We start from the raw sequence: 23,383 nt of genomic DNA, 5'->3' as shown, positions 1-23,383 counted from the left end.
CACTGATTCTGCATCTGTGTTACCTGCTATAACTCAATCAATATTAGAGACATGTCAACATCCATCAAACAGTATCTTATCCCCAGATATGGAGCAGGTTAATTCTAAAACTGTCAATCAATGGTCAGACACTCCCCCTTTTTTACACATGAACTCATGTGTAACAAAATCCTGTATGGGAAGAAAACCTTCAGGTAATAATTGATTATAAGAAAATACCAAACATCATTCCCAAATGTACATCCATCATTTCCACAGTAAACACTTCAGTGAAATGAAGTGTTTCTCTCCATCCTTCAGTCCTAACAGAAACAGAATCTTCATGTTTTAGTTTGAGGTTCACATTCTGCAAACAGCCACTGCCTGTGGGAGTGAAATATCAAGTAGATTAGAAACGGGTCACACATTTTTAGGAAACCTCTCATTTCCCACAGAGCCCCAGAATAATGTGTTAGGCCAAAAGCATGCTTGATTAGTCATTGTTTTAAATCATGCAGTTGCACTGATCACATGCAGACATACACTGTCAGGTTGTAAAGTCAAGTTTGGTCAGGTTCACCCCAGAGTCAGTCATTGACAGTGCCTTCTCAAGTTACACTGTCAGTCAGGGTCAAAGGTCAGTTGGTCTCAGTCTTTTTGGCCACGTGTTGTGCTCTGCAGAGACTTTGATATTTCAGCTTAGGCCAGTATCCTTTGTCTACAAAAATCAGTCATATATGGAGCGCCATCATTTATTAATTCACGATTACAACTATAATGTTCAAGATATCTCTAACTTTTCATCGGAACAGCTGTTTCCCACATTTCCTGCAACTTGGTACAAAACTCACTTCCTTATAGTTCTACTACTGCAGTTCATTAACACCTAATCTATATTAAAATGTCTAATAGATCAGAAACTTGTGCATATAATTATTTTCTTGAGTCAAAACATTATTAGGATCTGTAAAGCTCTGCTATGTATTTTATAACTCATTATATTAATTTATCTTCAATTCTGGTGCACTTAAAGAACAATGTTACCCTCTATAACAGTGCGTGGAACCTTGGGTGTCTGAACATGCAACAATTACTCCCTACTTTATCAAGGATTTAAAAACAGAAGTCATTTCGTATGTCCACCCGAAAGCCCTCCTATGGTAATAACTATGTCACCATGGTGAAACCAGTACCTCAAATTGAAGTACTATATTTTGTTTAGAACTAGCTTTCCCTTCAACATGACCTATATAAATAAATATTTGTCTGATCTTATAGAGATGTTACTAAAACTCTCCCTTTGAACTGATCAATACTGTAACAAATTAAAACACTACCAAATTCACACAAGAATAAAAACTCTAAAAGAATAATTTATAAATATGATGAAAAGATTGAAGAATATGGTTCTACACTGTACTCCTAACTCCCAAACACCCACTACTTAAAGTCTAGTGCATACTTCCATCATGCCCCCCCCCCCCACTTTTCCATCAGTGTGTTTTAGGATGATTTTTCACTTCACTTTAATAGTTTTCCTCTTTACCGCTATTTTTAATTTACCAATTGATTAATTCATGGTTAATACATCTTCTTATCTTCACTTATTTATCAAGTCAATTCAAGTTCTTTAAATTTGGTTCTTTAAAATACATTAGTAGATACCTTGTGGAGTATTCACAATAACTAATCCTCTCTATGAAATCCGTTCATCTTTAAGCAGATACTATTTCCTTATGTATCTTTTGTTCATGATAACAATGGTATAACAACCACACGTTTTACCCATAGCTAGTTTCTATAACAAGATTATTATGTGTGACATAATAATCAGATGTCTTGTTTGCTAGACAATAATATTAAACTTTAATCTTTTCAGTATTCCAGACCATCATTTAAACAAGCAGCCTCTTATCTAAACATTAAGCATTAAGGTTTCTACACCACCCCCCGGGAAACTCTTGCACAATTATGCTGTAAAATCATTGCATCATTCCTTCAGAGTCTGAACCATCTGAGGCAAGCATGTCTCAAGACCTTGTCATAATGAGCACAGTCAGTGATGCAGCTGTAGTCAGTGGCAGGGTCCCCAAAAAAGCTAGGACCGGCCCTGGTCAGTGGGCTCCAAGGAAACTCTCCCTGGCATTGGGATGAGGGAAGGAATCACTTGGCAGACACACGTTGTCCTCTGTACAGCAGAAATCCCCCAAAAACCGCAGTACCTCTTCACACCACTGAGGCACAAGCAACATGTCAATATCTCCTCAGAGATGCGTTCTTTGCACACTTCTTCTGTTTGCAGTGAGCAACTCTTCACCAACACACTGATTCAGAGAACCCAAAAGGTGCTGCAGGAATATCCAATGCTGCTGTAATCACATTCAGCTACTGAGAAAAACTCAATTTAAATCTCTCTCCCAACGGGTTACAAAATAAAACGGCTGAGGTCAGGAATGCTGAAACATGTGAATGTTAAAACAAACTAATGGTAGTAGTCTGCCTATTCTTTATTACTTCAGTTCTAAGTTAATAGTGAAATATGTCTTCTTTAAAGACCTATATTACATTACATCACATTGCATTTAGCTGACGCTTTTATCCAAAGCGACTTACAATAAGTGCGTTCGACCAACAAAATACAACCTTGAAGAAAACAGAATCATATAAGTACATCAGGTTTCATAGAGCCAAACATTTCAAGTGCTACTCAACTGGCTTTAGGTAAGCCAGTCCTTTATTAGTATATAAGTGCTTCGTTAATAATTCTATCGCTCGAAGTGGAGTCGAAAGAGATGAGTTTTCAGTTTGCGCCGGAAGATGTGTAAGCTATCTGCCGTCCTGATGTCAATGGGGAGCTCATTCCACCATCTTGGAGCCAGGACAGCAAACCCACGTGTTTTCGCCGATGGGAACTTGGGTCCCCCTCGCAGCGAGGGTGCAGCGAGTCGTTTGGCTGATGCACATCCTCCTGATACATCTGACCCTTTATTCCCTCCACATATCTCCTCCCCTCCATCAGCAGACACTTTGCTATTCTCACTCATTATCCAATTTTCAATGGGCGATATTTACAATCTTGTGGCTGATACTGGGAGGCGTGTGGTGCAGTGGGTTGTGTGTTGGTGTTGGGATCAGGGGGTCACAGGTTCAAACCCCACTGCAGTCAGCATGTCGTTGTGTCCCTGAGACACTTCACCCCAAATTGCTCCTGTGGGGATTGTCCACAGTATTGAGAATGTTAGTCGCTTTGGATAAAAGCGTCTAACAAGTGACATGTAATGTGATGTAATAGTGATCGTCTCTAAATCCCCCAACTGTCTAGTTAAATATTAAAATACAGTTTTTATTTGATACTATTCTGATGCCCTACATATAGTGACACTTTGTACAGGTTGAATCTACACTGAGAGCAAAAGCCACAGGTCATAACAGCCATGGATTTCATATAATTGAAGATCAGGTTATTACAGTGAACCTCTGTGAGTGAGCACAGCATGAAGTCAGTTTTCTGACCCAAATAATCTCTTCTTCAGGTCTCCTCTGCTCCTCTCAGAGTCATTTCAAATCTCTGCTGATGGATATCCATTTCTTCTTTTCATCGCCTCGGAGATATTTCCCTGAGCTTTTCACCTGCTCCTCTGCCTCTTTGACCCAGCAGGTCAATAATATTTTCCATTTACTGAGAGAAGTGCTATAATCCAATTATTCGTACTATTGGAGATGGGCTGATGGGCCCTTCACGGCTGTGCTACCTAGACAGGAAAACTTTTCAGACTTCTCAAAGTAAAGTATAATCCCCCTCTCTGTCCACCTCTGTGTTAACACCTGCAGGTCCTCGTAATTATTTCAATAATGCACTTCAATATTCCCATTTTCTGTGTGCGCTGAAAAGACAAATCCATCACCTCTTTAACAGCCAGTCACATTTTTAAATGGTGCATGTCCCCAGAGCTATTTGAGCTCACTGAAGCGTGAACTTTTTTTCTTGCATCACTCATGCAGGCATTAACACCTCTGAGTCAAACTGAAAATTAGAGACTCAGGGAAATGTAACACTTCAAAGATGGAGATGCACTTTAAACCCCACGTGTACTGAAGGGCAGCCATGAGGGGTTTAAAGCTGTGGGCAAAAAACAAGATAAAAATGCTTCAAACGGAGAGGAGACAGCAATTTAAGTTGTTAAATTGTTCATTGGAGCCATATTCTGCTCATTTTAAGGTTTCATATTTGTAGTTTGACATGTCTCCATGCTTTAATGTTCAAAAAGCTCTTTGTTTTTCTCATACTGCCTGTGCTGCAGCACCTCTTTTCACCCTCTGTCTGAAACCAGAGCCCAGTCAGCTCTGATTGGTCAGCTGGCCGGCTCTGTTGTGATTGGTTAACCTCTTAGAGATGTCCCCCCCTTAGTCTATCACTTACAATAGGCGCTTTCACACCGGAGTACTTCTCCCGATACAGTTCCAAAAATGTGCGTTCACACCAATGAGAACCTTTCCACCCCCTTTTCAGTCCCCGCTAGAGAGCAGGTACTTTCCTGGGAGAAAAAGGTTCCCATTTCTGATTGGCTGGGCGGATTGCAAACCACGGCCCGTAAAACTCCCAAAACATTTTGTGAAGCCGCCATTTTATTTGCTCGTATTAGCATTATTAGCATTAGCATTAGCCCAGCGCACCAACAGAGAGAGACTAACTTATGGCAACACAACAATTAGTTAATCAGAAGGCGCCTAATGTGTTGGAGCGCAAAGGGACAACCATCAAAGCCCCTTTTAAAAAGCCTCTATAATATTGTGAATATTTCTATTAAATATATCTTGTATCAGGCTTAATTTTGCCTTTGATTCTCATGGTTTGTCTTTTTGAGCAGGTCAGACACTCTGATGCTTATATCTCAGTATAACATTGAGGCTTTAATAAGAAATAATAGTAAGTGTTATGTAATTGGAGGTGCTCAAAAACATTCCCAAAAACATTCCATTAAAAATAAACACGAAAATCTGCATTCATAGTTTTGGGATCTATATTTCCTACTGAGGCAGAACTAACCGGATAGATAACAACTGCCTAATTAGTTCTATCAACTACAATTAAATATTTAAATATATAAAGTTTGTTTATTTTGAAAGTGGTCGGACTTTGTGTTCTGACAGTGATAAATGATCCAAGCAATTTGTTTACATTTGCATTTAGAGTGCAATTTTTTATTATCAACGACACGTCAATCTCAGTTTTCACATCCCTGGACAATATCCATCATTTTTCTAAACAATGTTAAAAATATTTACAATAACCACTTCCTCTCCCGAAAGGCACCTGCACATTTAATCACATGACGCTGGGGAGTTAAAGAAATTAATAAGATACGGTTATGCCCTTTAAAAAAAGAAGAAGAATCATATGGGCGTCTGAAGGGTCCAGATGGTATATTTTCAAAGCTGCCCTATGTGAATCCATCCTTAAATAATGAACAGGTGTTAAGATGAAGCTGAATTTTAATAGCTGCACCCGTCTCGTTTATTAAACTAGGTAGTGAAAATCTTCCCTATCATACACATAGTACATAATATGCATGAACTTTTTATCATATGGAGTTGAAGATATTTTACTTAAAGGTCCCATGTCATGCTTTTCTGGTTATTACCCGTCCCCTTGTGTGTTATGAAGGTTTTTATGTAAACGGTCTGCAGAGTCACAAACCCTCAAAGTACACCCTGTAGCGAGTACAACTCTAACACAGAGAAGACCTGTCTGTGCTGCCCCAGAACGCCTCGTTGGACATTTCTCTTTTTCCATTGTTTACTTCTTGGGTATAGTGACGTATTTCGGGTATAGTGAACGGCTATAAAAACGTAACGGCTCCGCGGACGTAACGTAACCCTGCGGACTTCCTCACACACACACACACACACACACACACACACACACACACACACACACACACACACACACACACACCACACACACACACACACACACACACACACACACACACACACACACACACACACACACACACGCACACGCACACGCACACACACACACATACCATGTATAGCCTACATCACTTCAGGGGACATTACATTGACTTACATGCATTTCCTGGAGACTCATCCTAACCTTAACCATAACCAACACATGCCTAACCCTTACCCGAACCCTAATCCTAAACCTAACCAAGTCTTCACCCTAAAATTAATGATTCCCCTCATGGGGACCTCCAATTTGTCCCCATAAGGGAAGCCAGTCCCCACACGTGACTATGTAAACATATTTAGGTCCCCACAAGTATAGTAATGCTATACCACACACACGCACGCACACACACACACACACACACACACACACACCGGCTCACTGGTGTGGGGTCGGCGAGACACCGGGGAACTCAGCCTGGGCACACACACAAACTCCCAGCCAGGCTGCGGGTGTGTGTGTGTGTGTTTGAGGCTGGGTTTTGCTGTGTCTCGCAGACGGCCTGGGCTCACAGGGGGGGGGGGGGGGGGCAGGCGCTCCAACAAGCCGTTTAGGACAGAGAGTGAATACACATAGGCCTATACAGAGATGCTGTATGAGAAACCAATGTGAGTTTGGAACATTGAACAATATAAATCTATTCTAGTAGACCTCAACAATGGAATTATGATCAGTGGAAATGGCCATGTCATGGGACCTTTAAAAAACTAAATTAACATGCTTTTTGTTTCCCTGGTTTAGCTATTTCGTTCACTTTCTTTCTGACTCCCTTTTTTGATGCTCTATCTCTACACATAAACTGAGGCACGTTGACATGCTGAGCTTATCCCGTTTGACATTTCCAGGTTAAGAGGACACTCGTGAAGTCTGACTAATGTGACCTGAGGGAGCAGAATGAAATGTTCTGTCTATTTGCCAACTTAGTCATCTGATAAATGACCATACCATTACCTTATAAAATGTCCTAAAGCGTTAGCAGCACACACTGATATATCTGCTGGATGTGTCTCACTCAATGTACTGACAGGTTTTCCACAGAGATGACCAGTGAAAAGCAAACTTCCTCCTCTGCTATGGCAGGAATGAGAAGAGCTTTACTTAAAGTCAGACTTGTTTAAGGGTTAGGAGTTATTTTCAAATGTTAAGTATCATGAGCAATATGTTTTCATATCCCTAACCAAAGGCACCATAATGTTCATTTGTGTAGCAAACATCAAATATTGAAACCAGTATGGGTCTCAAAAATGCAATATTCAATCTTCCAGAGCTGGAAAGGGTAAACTAGAATGCTGGCAGGACAGATCACTGCATGCTTCAGAGACATGCTGCTCTTCACATGAAAACAAAGCAAAGAGCCCTTACAATCCAGGCATGTGTTAAAGCTCTTTCAATATACTGATTGTGAAATGTCCTTGAGTCAAGGTCTTCCAAGAGGGCCGGACTTACACATCCATGAAATAGGTTATTATAGGACTGAATTGAAGAGAAAATAAAAGAGAAGATGACGGGAAAATATTGTATATCATCTCAGCATGACACTCAAATAAAGCAACCAAAGAAAACCGTCACATGACCTCTCCCTGACACACACTAACCTCCTGCTGCTTCCCTCTGCAGCTCATCGCCTCCATATGAAATCTTTTAGTCCTAATTTGCTTCTTTTACACGCACTGAGCAATTTGGCTGTCGGTCACATTTGCATTTGGGTTTACGTCTAATTTGGGTCAATCTGTCAACACCAAACCCAGGTACAGCACAAATAAATAACCCCTTAAATAAATACCATGTATAAACCAAATCACCGACTTTCTGTTGCTCTTCACAGAGTCATTCATCTGAAATTAAGTGCAAATAGCCTTTGCGAGAGAAATAAAAGGTTATTTCTAATGCATCTAATCTTTATTTGCTGTTGAGTGATAACGGAAGGACCAGAATGTCAACAACAGCCAAGTGGCTTTCTGCAAAAACACATCACGCACAATGGCTCAGATTGGTGGGAGAGAATCGTACAGAAGGGAGTTTGAGGTTTTGCAGTGTTTTTGACAATGTCGCAGTATGTGTCAAAGTACTACATGGAGCAATTTTAAACTAACTTTGTGAGCAGGTCAAAAATAAATCAAGTCTCTAGTGGCGCGTTTCCACTGCAGCGGGTAGCTCGCTTTAAGCGTGCCGAGCCGTGCGGGGGCCCGTTTTTGGTTGCGTTTCCACTTGGCCTAGTTTTGGCCCGGGGCTACTTTTTCACCTTTTTTCTGGCCCGACTAAATCGTGGTTCTAGGGCCAGGAACAACCAGGCTGAGTCGGGCTGAGTATGCTAAACTAGAGAGAGAATCGCTGACAAGGGGGCTACAACTACAACAACATGAACATATTTGACCGTGATTTAATTGTAATACACGTTTCAAAATGATGCCGAAGTAACAACATACTGATACCGGTTAGTAAAACCATGAATTAATGCTTTGACAAGTCTGCAGACAGACGGCAGGCGAAAAACCCTTTTAAAATGCGTGCTTTCTAAATGGAGCTTGGCTAAGCTAACGCAGTATATGCTCCGACCGTCTTCACTCACAACAACGGCCTATACAGACATAAATAAACCAGCGACTGTATTCTCCATGACACAGGCAGTCTGTGGTTTGTACTTGTTTAACTTTTGTCTAGTTTCTGAACAGATATGAAGAGCTGTGAGCTCTGAGTGCTAAGAGCTAACGGCTGATGTTGTTTTTTGGGGCGCTCATTGAAGATGACGTCACGGCTCCGCCTACACTGCGTTACTATAGTAACTGTCCCAGTTCCTAAACTGTAATGGAAGCGCAGCATTAAAGTGAGCCGGGCCTAATAAGGCCTAACCAAACCGAGCGAGGCCGAGCTAGGCCTGCAGTGGAAACGCGCCATAAGTGGCTGTGACCCATTATGTCATTTCTATCTCCAGGTAACCTCTCCAAAACCTGCACAGCAGATGGCTGGACTGAAATGCATCCTATTGACATCGCCATGAACTGTGGATACAATCTCAACAGCACCAGCGACGATGTGAGTAAAAACACTGCAGCCTATAAGACGCCTCAGTAAAGATATAGTTGTATCATTGTGAATGAACCGCGCAGCACAGCGGAAAATCACCTCAAGACCCAGTGGGCAGGAGGAAGAATTGAATTAGAAAACATCCTTTCTTTTCTCTGCAGGCTTGATTTTTTTTTGGCGATTTCTTCAATCTGACTTCATATTGACCATTTTTAACAACATAGGGTGCTACATAACACACTTTCAGGAAAAGTCACGGACTGGGAGACTTTAATATTTTATTGAAAAAAAGTTACATATAAACACAGCTCTGGGTCAAATTGACCCGATTGGCGGTTCTAGTGGTTGTAAAGTGTTGTTGTGCCGCAGAGGTGGTTAGCTTAGCCTAGCCTGGCACACACATTGAGGTAGAGGGAAACATTAGTTCTGCATCTGTTTCAAGCTCAAAAATAAGTTAACCAGCAACTGTTAAGCTCACTATTTAACACAATAAACATGGCATGCTAAAGAATTTGAACTGTAGTCAATGATTATGTTTAACTTTTGAGACAGCCTGCTTCCTGTCTAGCTTAGTCTAGCTAAAATAAGTGTGCTCTGTTTTAAGGGGCAAAACAAGCTGTCAACACAACATTCATAAATGATCACTTTGTTTAGTATGGTATTTTTCAGTTTTGTTTTCTGGCAACCAGATGAATAAAAGTCCAATATTCACTCTCCACACACCAACTCCTGAGGGGAGTCTCTTTAGTAGCTAAATGCTCCTCTGTGATCAGCAATTAGTCGCCAACTGTTGTGGTGCTGCGAGTGACTCATTCCAGCTTTTTTCCTAGTTTAATTACAAATAACATTTTATTTAAGCCACTTAAACTCACAGAAAAGAGTGGTATTGAACTTGGGGCAACACATGTTGAACTATTCCTTTTACACTTGAACATTTAATGACTTAAAAAGCGAAAATATTCTCAAATGAATAAACCAAGAATTCATTTTTGCTGAGGCATGAAGCAAAACACACTTTTTTTATTAACAATGGCAGATCCGTTCATAATTCCTGCCTCAGTTATCAGCATTGCAAGTCATTAGGGGTTATTCATACTGACTTCAGGGCTAGAAATGAAATACATACATCAAATATGTTTCATTTGAATGTGGAGTTTACTAATGTGGGTTAGCTGGAGCAGGGTGGAAAATGGATGTGCGCTGCAGGGTGGTAAAAGCTTTCTTGTTGGGCACTCTGCTCTCTGAGACTCATTAAATGCCACATAGGAAGTCAGGAGGGACCCGGCTGGTGGAATACACTAAAAGGAATTCGATGTTGGCCTTTCTGCATACTTTATATCTCAGTATGCAGAGTTTTTAATCTTATTTTCACCCAGCATTTAACATACAGTGCAATGGCAGCGACATTGTGAAGATATTCTGAAAAAAGGCTCCATATGTGGTGAAGTAAGATGAATGAATCTAGTTTTGCTGATTGTTTTTATTCTTTGTTTAAAATGTCTTTGGAGTCAGAAATTGGCTTTCTTTCAGACGATAACAAGGTTTTTTTATTACATGTATAGATTGAGAATTTATGAGTTGTTGTAAGAAGCTGAAAAATATCAGAAAAGTCCGAAAAATAAACACATTTTATCAGCTTAAAAAATCTCACTTCAACGTTCACTTACTCACAAAATCTAATTGAACTATCAAAGTAAAGTTTAGTTCTGTTAGTCGAGGTGGAGATCGTTCTTTTCATATGATAAGGTCGTTTATTTACACATTAGACAATACAAACTCTTTAGTTTCGGTTTCCTTCACTGTGAAATGTTTTCTTTTCTTCAGGGCAAGTTTTTCTGGCAAGTGAAGATCGGCTACACCATCGGCCACAGTGTTTCCCTCATATCTCTGACCGCAGCTATTGTGATCCTCTGCATCTTCAGGTACGTAGAAACACAGTCACATATAATCATCTTAAAGAGCTCGATAGCACTTTCCTCATCGGGAACAATCATAATTCTCAATTTATGCAGAGAAAGTTACACAAAAACACAGTTTTCACTCTTGAAAGCAGTTCAAGAAATGTTATCTTTTTCAAATCTCTGTTGTTTCCCTGCTTTGTTGTTTCTAAGAAGGACAAAAACCGTCACCGCTGCAAGACCCCGAGACTCGGCATTAGCATGAGTCATTTCCCATAAAGCACGGTGACATTGACAGTATGTCTGCCGGCACATTGACAAGATGACAGCTTATACATTTCAGTGTCGCACATCAAACACTGAGAACTGGGATGTGATCATATCTGATCAGTGCAGCTTTAGGGCTTATGTTAAACTGTAAAAGACAAGAAGGAAGAGGCGAACACTTTCAAACCTGATGATCCTTTCATGCATTTCGTACATCACGGATCTGTTGATTGCACGTGTCTGCAGATTGACATTTAGTGGGATTAAGGAGACTGATGTTTGATATGTGACAATTCATAAGATCCTCAACCAAAGTCACAGTTTTGATGTTGACTCACAGCTTCAGACAGCAGTTCATGTGCATGACTTAATAAAGTTATCTTTATTTAATGACGTTTTTAAACCTCCGTTGTAAACTTTTAAGACCTTTTATTGTCTTGGATTGTGTACATCTGTGCACTTTTCCCACATTTTGAAAATCGCTACAGATAAACTATGTGTAAAGTAATGATTCCTTCTACAAAAGTCCTCCTTTGCACTCACGTAATCTCCTTGAATTCGAGGCCAAAGTAATGTAATGCAACAACTTCCATCCTACCGTCCATTCTCCCCTGTATACCCAGCTCCACAGGGAGGGTAGGAAACAGGAAATTGCTTCTGCGGTAGCATTTGCATTCACGGGTCTTGTTCTGCGACTGTGTGAGTCACAGATCAGAGCTCCTTTCCATGTTCTTCACAAAGGTGTGAATCGCCTGACAAGAGTTTTATTTTCCACAAGCCACGCAAAGGTCAGGATCAAAAATAAATAAGAAAGTGTGAAATCAAGATGTAACGACAGGTTTGAAGCAGAAGGACAGTTGTGATCGGGCAGTGGGAGGTGAAGAGAACAGAGTGTGTGTTGGTGGGGACAGAGTGTGTGTTGGAGGGAACAGAGTGTGTGTTGGGTGTGTTGGTGGGGACAGAGTGTGTGTTGGAGGGAACAGAGTGTGTGTTGGTGGGGACAGAGTGTGTGTTGGTGGGGACAGAGTGTGTGTTGGGTGTGTTGGTGGGGACTGAGTGTGTGTTGGTGGGGACAGAGTGTGTGTTGGTGGGAACAGAGTGTGTGTTGGTGGGGACTGAGTGTGTGTTGGTGGGGACAGAGTGTGTGTTGGTGGGGACTGAGTGTGTGTTGGTGGGAACAGAGTGTGTGTTGGTGGGGACTGAGTGTGTGTTGGTGGGAACAGAGTGTGTGTTGGGTGTGTTGGTGGGGACAGAGTGTGTGTTGGGTATGTTGGTGGGGACAGAGTGTGTGTTGGTGGGGACAGAGTGTGTGTTGGGTATGTTGGTGGGGACAGAGTGTGTTGGTGGGGACAGAGTGTGTGTTGGTGCGAACAGAGTGTGTGTTGGTGCGAACAGAGTGTGTGTTGGTGGGAACAGAGTGTGTGTTGAGTGTGTTGGTGGGGTCAGAGTGTGTGTTGGGTATGTTGGTGGGGACAGAGTGTGTGTTGGTGGGGACAGAGTGTGTGTTGGTGGGGACAGAGTGTGTGTTGGTGGGGACAGAGTGTGTGTTGGTGGGGACAGAGTGTGTGTTGGTGAGATGTGGAGAGTCACACCACAGATTACAGGCAGGGAGAATCACCATGACAGTTTCCCGAGCTCTTGAGGAAAAAGCTTTGGAGAGCAGACGTCTTCAACAACTTCCTGTCTTTGATTCGCGAGCTTCTGCATGCAATCTCTTTATTTCTGACAAGGAAGCATGTTATTGTGGGTTACTTCCTGTTTTCCTACACAAATCCTTTAGCCATTAGAAAAATATATTGTAACAAAGTTAAACAATTACTTTATTGAACAGGTTTGAAGCAGAAGGACAGTTGTGATCGGGCTGTGGGAGGTGAAGGGAACAGAGTGTGTGTTGGTGGGAACAGAGTGTGTGTTGGTGGGAACAGAGTGTGTGTTGGGTGTGTTGGTGGGGACATAGTGTGTGTTGGTGCGAACAGAGTGTGTGTTGGTGGGGACAGAGTGTGTGTTGGTGGGAACAGAGTGTGTGTTGGTGCGAACAGAGTGTGTGTTGGTGGGAACAGAGTGTGTGTTGGGTGTGTTGGTGGGGACAGAGTGTGTGTTGGTGGGAACAGAGTGTGTGTTGGTGCGAACAGAGTGTGTGTTGGTGGGAACAGAGTGTGTGTTGGGTGTGTTGGTGGGGACAGAGTGTGTGTTGGTGCGAACAGAGTGTGTGTTGGGTGTGTTGGTGGGGACAGAGTGTGTGTTGGGTGTGTTGGTGGGGACTGAGTGTGTGTTGGTGGGGACAGAGTGTGTGTTGGTGGGAACAGAGTGTGTGTTGGTGGGGACAGAGTGTGTGTTGGGTGTGTTGATGGGGACAGAGTGTGTGTTGGGTGTGTTGGTGGGGACAGAGTGTGTGTTGGTGGGAACAGAGTGTGTGTTGGTGGGGACTGAGTGTGTGTTGGTGGGGACTGAGTGTGTGTTGGTGGGGACTGAGTGTGTGTTGGTGGGAACAGAGTGTGTGTTGAGTGTGTTGGTGGGGTCAGAGTGTGTGTTGGGTATGTTGGTGGGGACAGAGTGTGTGTTGGTGGGGACAGAGTGTGTGTTGGTGGGGACAGAGTGTGTGTTGGTGGGGACAGAGTGTGTGTTGGTGGGGACAGAGTGTGTGTTGGTGAGATGTGGAGAGTCACACCACAGATTACAGGCAGGGAGAATCACCATGACAGTTTCCCGAGCTCTTGAGGAAAAAGCTTTGGAGAGCAGACGTCTTCAACAACTTCCTGTCTTTGATTCGCGAGCTTCTGCATGCAATCTCTTTATTTCTGACAAGGAAGCATGTTATTGTGGGTTACTTCCTGTTTTCCTACACAAATCCTTTAGCCATTAGAAAAATATATTGTAACAAAGTTAAACAATTACTTTATTGAACAGGTTTGAAGCAGAAGGACAGTTGTGATCGGGCTGTGGGAGGTGAAGGGAACAGAGTGTGTGTTGGTGGGAACAGAGTGTGTGTTGGTGGGAACAGAGTGTGTGTTGGGTGTGTTGGTGGGGACATAGTGTGTGTTGGTGCGAACAGAGTGTGTGTTGGTGGGGACAGAGTGTGTGTTGGTGGGAACAGAGTGTGTGTTGGTGCGAACAGAGTGTGTGTTGGTGGGAACAGAGTGTGTGTTGGGTGTGTTGGTGGGGGACAGAGTGTGTGTTGGTGGGAACAGAGTGTGTGTTGGTGCGAACAGAGTGTGTGTTGGTGGGAACAGAGTGTGTGTTGGGTGTGTTGGTGGGGACAGAGTGTGTGTTGGTGCGAACAGAGTGTGTGTTGGTGCGAACAGAGTGTGTGTTGGGTGTGTTGGTGGGGACAGAGTGTGTGTTGGGTGTGTTGGTGGGGACTGAGTGTGTGTTGGTGGGGACAGAGTGTGTGTTGGTGGGAACAGAGTGTGTGTTGGTGGGGACAGAGTGTGTGTTGGGTGTGTTGATGGGGACAGAGTGTGTGTTGGGTGTGTTGGTGGGGACAGAGTGTGTGTTGGTGGGAACAGAGTGTGTGATGGTGGGGACTGAGTGTGTGTTGGTGGGGACTGAGTGTGTGTTGGTGGGGACTGAGTGTGTGTTGGTGGGGACAGAGTGTGTTGGTGGGAACTGAGTGTGTGTTGGTGGGAACAGAGTGTGTGTTGGGTGTGTTGGTGGGGACAGAGTGTGTGTTGGTGGGGACAGAGTGTGTGTTGGTGGGAACAGAGTGTGTGTTGGTGGGGACAGAGTGTGTGTTGGTGGGGACTGAGTGTGTGTTGGTGGGGACTGAGTGTGTGTTGGTGGGGACAGAGTGTGTTGGTGGGAACTGAGTGTGTGTTGGTGGGAACAGAGTGTGTGTTGGGTGTGTTGGTGGGGACAGAGTGTGTGTTGGTGGGGACAGAGTGTGTGTTGGTGGGAACAGAGTGTGTGTTGGTGGGGACAGAGTGTGTGTTGGTGGGGACAGAGTGTGTGTTGGTGGGGACAGAGTGTGTGTTGGTGGGAACAGAGTGTGTGTTGGGTGTGTTGGTGGGGACAGAGTGTGTGTTGGTGGGGACAGAGTGTGTGTTGGTGAGATGTGGAGAGTCACACCACAGATTACAGGCAGGGAGAATCACCATGAAAGTTTCCCGAGCTCTTGAGGAAAAAGCTTTGGAGAGCAGACGTCTTCAACAACTTCCTGTCTTTGATTCGCTAGCTTCTGCATGTCTTTATTTCTGACAAGGAAGCATGTTATTGTGGGTTACTTCCTGTTTTCCTACACAAATCCTTTAACCATTAGAAAAATATATTGTAACAAAGTTAAACAATTACTTTATTGATTTAATTACAATTGAAAAATAATGTCTCTTTTTTTATGGAAAAGTATTAAAGATCTGTGGCCTGCGTAGTTATGGAGATGAAATGTCACCAACATAGACACAGATAATTACACGTGTCACGACTCTCTCAGGATGTGTCTGATCAGTTAGACTGCAGTTGCATTCAGGCTCAGTCTAAATATTTCGGAGGGAAGGGTTCACATTGACATTGCAGCGGCTGTTAAACAGCAGAGACAGAATGTTAACAAGCTCTCTGGGTTGTGTGATAAGGTTAGATAAAACTTTAATGACTCCTGGAGGGGGGGGGTTCTAAAGTGATGGTGCATGTGCTGCATCACAGCTGAGAACAAGCACAAACAAAGGATGTGAGCCAATGGCAGCCTCCACATAACTGCAGACATTTGCACCCATCTGTCGGTCTCTTTAGCACTTTAATCGTCTTTCAAAAAGGAAGATTACAAAGGTTTTTAATTAGTCATTTGTAAATACACTTCCCTTGTCTTTGAGGTGCGTGAAGGAGCATTAAAAACCAAAGCAGACCCAACCACACAGTGATAAAAGAAGCTAACGAGCTCAATTATTATTAGTCAGTCTTTGATTTGATGTCATTTAAAGCTATTAACTCCAAGGACATTGGATAATGAGCTTGAAGGGCTTCTTCTTATCGAATTGTGTTTGCCTTTGTCTGGTGATCTGTATTCTTGCACTGTGCATCTCAGGAAGCTCCACTGCACGAGGAACTACATCCACATGCATCTGTTCGTGTCGTTCATCCTGAAGGCCATCGCCGTCTTCATCAAGGACGTCGTCCTCTACGAGGTCGGCGAGGTGGACAACTGCTCCTCCTCGGGCTCCGTGAGTTCATCGCCGTTGTTTTTGTCGCTTCATGTGTTTGAGTTTTGGGGATTCTTGTTGTCCTTGATCCCAGGAGTCAATCCCCTAAAGTAAAAATGTCACAAGCTAATTATCCACATTAAACCACCATTATAAAGAGACCCTCAGTTCAAATGGGGATAAATAAAAAAATAGGCATGCCATACGGCCCGTCCACAAGGCGGCGTGCGTTGAAGCTTCAACGCTTCTGCCCATTCACTTTGAATGGGGTGACGTCACGCTTTGCCGAACTGCATTGTTGAGCAATGTTCAACTTTTTAAGCTTCGGCGGAAGCGTCAGCCAATCAAATCATATGCCAGTACAATCAAAGCGTGTGCTCGTGTGTCCGGGGCGGGAGATTAATGTGATTGGTTGTTGGTCGAGTTTCAGACAAGCTCACCGGCAAGCGGTAACGCTACCCCATTTGACACTCCATCGACCCCTCACTTCGAGACACTTGAACTCCCTTCACGTTGGTTACGTAACCTAAATTACATACATGTAGTAATTTGGCTTACATAAAGAAAGCTATGGTCAAATAATTAAACTTGAGAGGCACAAACCCCTCGTCTCCTGGATTAAAATCAGACTTTCAGTTTTAATCTGTCTCTCCCATCATATCTACTACGGCTGCTAGAGGCAAAACATAGCACCACAATGCTGATACATATGATAATGGCGTTTTAATAGGCCTGTTCTACTCAAAGCGTGTTCATTAAACAGTGGCAGAAGATGTTAAACACACAGGCTGCCAGGCTTACAAGCCATTTATGCTCAGAGTTACCCCCACAGTGTTTGGATGTCTTCCAGTCAGCGTCACCACCAGCAGACCCCTGAGACCCCCCCAGAACACAAGGTTTACGTTACATGATGCGGCCGCGCGACCAGAGGAGCCTCAGAGTGTGTTTAATAGCGGCTGGCTCCATTGTGTTGACACGAGCCAGCTGCTGTCGGATAAACATTATCGAGACAGTTTTCGTGCTGCGGCGCTCATCACGACCCCGACATAGGAACTGTGAAATTCATACAGAAGCAATTGTGGAGAAAATTCTTAAGAGAAACTGATAAATGATTCATGGACAAAGTTATATTTAATAAAGTAATAAAGAAAGTCAATATACAAGTGACATCGATCCCAATTGCAGGAACAGAGCTACTTCATCCTCAGAGGATAAAGAAGACAGTCACACTATATAGTAGAGAGAAAAGCCACCTGGTCCCACCCTTAAAATCCCTTAGGCATCATCTAAACATCCCCACCATTAAACCATAAAACCCCCTTGTCCTTAACCTTTCACACTACCTGTTGCCTTCCTGAACATTAACATGTGTCTCTGTTGAACACATACAAGACTAAAAATACAATTTAAAAGCCAATCAGAGTAAGACTATATGTTTTAAATGATTATATGATAATTTTACATTATCGACAAACAATATAAGATATTTTCAAATAGATTAATCATAATGCATATATTGCGTGCGTGCGTGCTGCTGGATGCTTACCGTAGTGTTACATCAGATTAATTCATGATATAAACGCCGTGGGCAGGCGTATAACGAAGGTGCAGTGTGTGTGGCAGCCTTCCTCCACATGCCGTCGAAGGAAGGCTTTATGTACTGGTGTGCACGCATTAAAAATAGCATATAGGTAGAGACAGCACATATTCCTCCCCCATGAATTCATGAAGACTACCGAATACCTGCTTTAATGAGACCTCCATATGGAGCTCCCAGAAAAACACAGAGGGCTGAATGTATTATTTATATGTGTAAATTCCACCAGTTTTGTATTGATTCAACAAGTCCACCCATCAGACATTTATGAGAGGTGCATTTATTCATGCGGGGGGGAAGTTTACACTAAGAGCCTACTCTCATTAATAATAACAGTAGGAGAAGAAGAAGTTCTGACAGGTGGCGTGACAATATTACTCTATTTTGGTCATTTCAGTTTTTCAGCTGAATGATTCCGCTGAGTCGATTGAAGGTAATTAAAGACACCTGTTGGCTCCTAATTAAGAGTAGCTCGTGGCCAATCAGAGTGTGGCTAAATTCAGCAGAACCTGTAGGACAGTAGTTCCTGTTTTTAGACGCTTTTTGAGGCGTCTTTTGCTTTTTCTGATGAACTAACTGCATCAGGAGAGGTATTTGTGTAAATTGTGTTAAATGTTAAAACCGTTATGTATATGTATTCTTAGCATTACTTAATTTGTAAAAAGAAAAATCTTTATTATACAAAAATGTAGCACTGTCCCTGTGAAAGAATACACTTAATAATAATAATATTTGCAAGTTCTGTATTCAAACTTTGACTTGAATCCAGTGAGATAAGTAGGGAGAGCATTATATACTTCATTACCTCCAAAAAGACAGTTGTTAATTTCGATATTTGATGTGTTTTTTATACTACTAGATTGTTTAATTGTATAATAAATTGAATCATTCTCTGCAAAGTATACCAAATGAATGTAATGGAGTTGAAAGTAGTATCTTTCCTTTTGAAATGTAGTATAGTAGCACACAATATTCAAGTTAACCCTCCTATTGTGTTCGTTTCCCCCCTTACTTTGGTGTTCGCGGTCAAATTTGACCGGTCCTGTTTTAACTGCCAAAAACCATTAATCATCACCACATGTCATTTAACACCCTTTCAAACTGTACATATTGTCTCAGACTACTGGTATACATGAAGAACTGCAGTAAATGTACAAAGAACAGACACTGGACATGTATTGCGTGTGCCAGGTGTGAACCATGTGAGGGGAGGGGCACATAAGAGCGGGAAATATGTCAAATTGTTGTGTGTGTGTTTGTGTGTGCCAGGTGTGATTCACATGGGGGTTTGGGCACATAAGGGGGGGCACAGCTAGTGTGTGTGTGTGTGTGTGTGTGTGTGTGTGTGTGGCCTAGCATTACTATACTTGTGGGGACCTACATCTGTTTACACAGTCACGTGTGGGGACTCGCCTCCCTTATGGGGACAAAATGGAGATCCCCATGAGAGGTATCATTAATTTTAGGGTGAAGACTTGGTTAGGGTTAGGCATGTGTTGGTTATGGTTAAGGTTAGAATAAGTCTCCAGGAAATGCATGTAAGTCAATGTAATGTCCCCTGAAGTGATGTTTACATGGTGTGTGTGTGTGTGTGTGTGTGTGTGTGTGTGTTTTATCTGATCCGGATGGTTACTAATTCCTTTTCTTTATGGAGGTCATGTTTGACCGGGAACACCATGGTGTTACAAAGTTGACTAAATCATCCAAAGTCAATGAAAGTGGTGATCAGCAATTTAATATGTTCAAATGTCTACTGTGAAGGATATCATAAAGCCTTAATGCAATCGAATGTAAAACAAAAAAGTTATGATTGATGAAACTAGTAAATGGGTCAGATTTGACCCGAAGACAACAGGAGGGGTAAGTATACACATGATAGTAACGTTTTTAAGTCAATGTAGTCAATGTTAACCCATACCCATAAAACAACAATTCAACAGTAAAAAGCTCCATTTATTGTCAAATTTGGAAACAAATGACACACAGTATCATCATAGGAAACTCTTCTCAGTTATTTTCCAAAGCTTGATTGTTTTTATTTGTCCTTGCTCTGCTCTAACGTCAGTGGGTTGTTTCAGCTGTTGCCTTATTCATATCCACTCGGGTCCTTTCCCATATTTGCGTCATCTTTATTTCTCTGCTATCTACATTTCCATATACATTCACTCCTTCCCTAATCTGTCCCTGTCCTTTTCACCCTTCTCCCAATTCCCCCCGTGTCTCCCTCACCTCTCACTGCATCTGTTAAAGTGTTCACTGTCGCAGGGTCGTGCTGAAATGGGCTCAGTATGGATTGTCTCTCTCTGAGATCTCCGAACAGCCTGTGCGTTGCAGCGAGTATCAGATCAGCCCACACCATTAGGGAAATAACCTTTTATCCGCATCCTTGTGTAACTAGTTCAATAACGCGGCCTTCAGCTTCAGGCTCGCCCGTCCTGATGAAGTCTTTTAGCTTCTGAGCCGTCAGCCAACCAGAAGAGAGCGGATGTGTTATCCTGCATGGCTGTTCCTACTGTCCCTCTGCCCACTGACATATCTGATGGGTTTCTGCACTGTGCCAGCCTTTTCCTATTTATTTATTTACAGCCTTCAAGCGCAAAATATGTTACATAAAACACAGCTTGATGAACAAATTCTGTACTATTAAATGGTACCACTTTATATAAGGTAATGGATATACTGTACATTACATTAATAATACTTTAAAGATGAGTTGTTAGTTATTATTAAGAGGATCCTTTAATCTAGAGGAGGAGAAATTGAATTGTTCTGACTTTGAGAAAAAGACAAATCAAGTGTTTGGCTGCAGGAGAGTAAACAACAGTCTACTGAGTGACATCCAATTCCTCATTATGCTTCATTAAAATATCACTTAGGATAAACACCCATTATGAAACATATTTTTAAGCTGCGAACAGACCATACAGCGACTACTTGTGCTGCAGAATAATCACCTCACTATCCATGAGGATAGCCATTATTTCTGACGGCTCATGGATGGATTTTCTTTGAATCACATTTAATTGAACGCTCAGAGGCGTGTCGGGTAACTTCTCAGCGTGATGTGTCCTTTTGTGATAGAACAAATAGAAAAGCTGGTGCAAAACAGTTATCGTCCTATTTCGAGGTAAATAAAGGCAGCATGTACCCAAAGAAAAACCCATACGTGCATTCTCCTGTATTTCAAAGATGCAATTATGCCGCTATTTGGAATGAATCTATTCTGTATTATCAATATCACTGTTCAATCTTTATCCATGTGGAAAATCCTTGTGCTTTTCCGTCCTTTCCCAGGTCGGCTGCAAAGTGGTGATTGTGTTCTTCCAGTACTGCATAATGGCCAGCTTCTTCTGGCTGCTGGTGGAAGGTCTCTATCTGCACGCTTTGTTGGCCGTCTCTTTCTTCTCCGAGAGGAAATACTTCTGGGCTTACATCCTGATCGGCTGGGGTGAGGACGCCTTCCTCATATGCCTTCAATACGTCTGTCCCCCTGAGACACTGTTAAATCTTTCTTTTATGTCCCTAGGAGGGCCGATGGTCTTCATCACAGCGTGGAGCGTCCTCAAAGCCTACTTTAACGACGTTGGGTAAGAGAAACACATCTGAGACGGCTCAGGAATTAATATTGCTTTATGCTTGCAAATTGTTCTATAGCATACTCATATTTATTCGTATTTTTCATCTAACGTATCAATAATCGTCCCTTTTGTTTAATATGTACTGTCTCTATTATACTGTGTTTATTAATACAAGCTCTATAGTGAGTTTCATTTCTTAACCACTGTTTATACCCATAAATACTGTTCATACTGTAGCTTTTTTATATCTGTCATGTTATATACTTATGCTATTAAACTGCATTTTACTGGTTCTTTTGCACTTTCTGCTTAGAAGCTAACTGCATGTTCCTGTCTCAGAGTTTGCATTTTGTGCAATGACATTAATAAAGTCATTTAATGTCATCTGATCAGGTGCTGGGATATAATCGAGAACACTGATGTCTTCTGGTGGATCATTAAAACCCCAATTTTGGCGTCAATCTTGGTGAGTTCACAAGCTTTGAGCAAATGTATTTTTAAACGTACTTGAGCTGTTGACACTGTCACAGTATAACTAATTGCCACTGAGAGAGCAAACTCATTTATCAGTTTTTATCTCAGACTTACCTGGCAGTGTAATTATTCTTATTCTCATTTATATTCCTTCTGCGAGTCGAAGTCCATTTTAGTAACGTGTTGAGAGTTTGGTGTCGTGTCTCAAATTTATCATTTCCCTTTGGACGGTTGACTCAGGATCAATCAGCAGACATTTCTCAGCGTCTTCATTAGCATCTACAGAAACATATTTGAAATAGAGGTTGAAAAGAGGAATGTTTTTAATGAACATGGTGGAAATAAAGTGTGACATTAAATTAACAAACCAAACCTAGATTTAGATTCAAAGCTACATGAAATACCTATTTTGGATAAATCAAATTGCATCGAAAAACCTCCAAAGCTCACTATTTAACATGTTATATGTCATTTATTCAGAGATATACATTAAGGGTTGTTAATGATTCTTTTTGTATTACTTTAGGACAGAACCAGGTTAGCCGCAAGCCCCTATTTTAATTATTTGTGAAGCGACAGTAAAGAAAGTGGCTTCTGGCTGTAGCTTTGATCCACAGATCGATCCACTTATCTAGTTAGAAAAACAGACCTTGATCTGAGATGGCTGTGTGTGTGTGTGTGTGTGTGTGTGTGTGTGTGTGTGTGTGTGTGTGTGTGTGTGTGTGTGTGTGTGTGTGTGTGTGTGTGTGTGTGTGTGTGTGTGTGTGTGTGTGTGTGTGTGTGTGTGTGTGTGTGTGTGTGTGTGTGTGTGTGTGTGTGTGTGTGTGTGTGTGAGACACTTTCAAAGAGGTGTGAAAAGGAGGGTTAAGGTGAGTTCATCGAACAGCACTTGAGGAGCTACAGAAGGGAAAAGTAAAATGACTTAGAGTTGGAGTAAATAATCTGCATCTCCTGCCAACTGCTTTATTGAATGATTTTTGTTTTAGCCTAAGGGTCTGATTTCCTAAAAATCTTCTGGGAAATCAAAGTTTAATTGGTAGTTTTTCTCCCAAAGCATGGTACCGGGGGCAACATGTTGCTCTGTTGGAGAAGCCTGTGACCTAAGCTTTTCATCGACATAACTACTCTGTAGCTATGTTCGTATGACAAATAAAGAACCTTGAGCCTTGAAACAGCGTCTGAGGGCTTCTTAACATTTAACAAACTATGAATGTGTCATACCCACTTAACGGGAAGAAACTCAGCTATCAGACACTATTAACAATTTTTAGCTAAACGAAACACAAGGGTAATAGCAAGCCTCTGAATTAGCACAGAATTCACGGTAGAAAATATTGTATTACTTATCGGATCTGCACAAAACTCAGGGCAGCGAAGGCAAACCCAGACAACACACAACGTAGCTTTACGGAGCCAAAACGGCAAATATGTCTTACCTTTGCTGTGTTTCTGATCAAAAGTTG

The 23,383-nt window shown here is 42.1% G+C and overlaps 1 protein-coding gene across 1 annotated transcript in view; it reads left to right on the top strand.

Moving 5' to 3' along the window:
- vipr1b (vasoactive intestinal peptide receptor 1b) overlaps positions 1 to 23,383 on the top strand; it is a 46,910-nt gene that overhangs the window by 16,934 nt on the left and 6,593 nt on the right. Inside the window, exons 4-9 of the mRNA XM_034200478.1 lie at positions 8,886 to 8,986; positions 10,802 to 10,899; positions 16,157 to 16,292; positions 21,163 to 21,316; positions 21,395 to 21,455; positions 21,840 to 21,912. Of these exons, the coding sequence (XP_034056369.1) occupies positions 8,886 to 8,986; positions 10,802 to 10,899; positions 16,157 to 16,292; positions 21,163 to 21,316; positions 21,395 to 21,455; positions 21,840 to 21,912 (623 nt within the window). The remainder of the gene's footprint in view (positions 1 to 8,885; positions 8,987 to 10,801; positions 10,900 to 16,156; positions 16,293 to 21,162; positions 21,317 to 21,394; positions 21,456 to 21,839; positions 21,913 to 23,383) is intronic.

The sequence above is a fragment of the Gymnodraco acuticeps genome, unplaced genomic scaffold (genome assembly GCF_902827175.1).
Source record: "Gymnodraco acuticeps unplaced genomic scaffold, fGymAcu1.1, whole genome shotgun sequence".
NCBI lineage: Eukaryota > Metazoa > Chordata > Actinopteri > Perciformes > Bathydraconidae > Gymnodraco > Gymnodraco acuticeps.
Note: the sequence above shows the minus strand (reverse complement) of the source record. Positions and strands in the feature narration are given on the sequence as shown.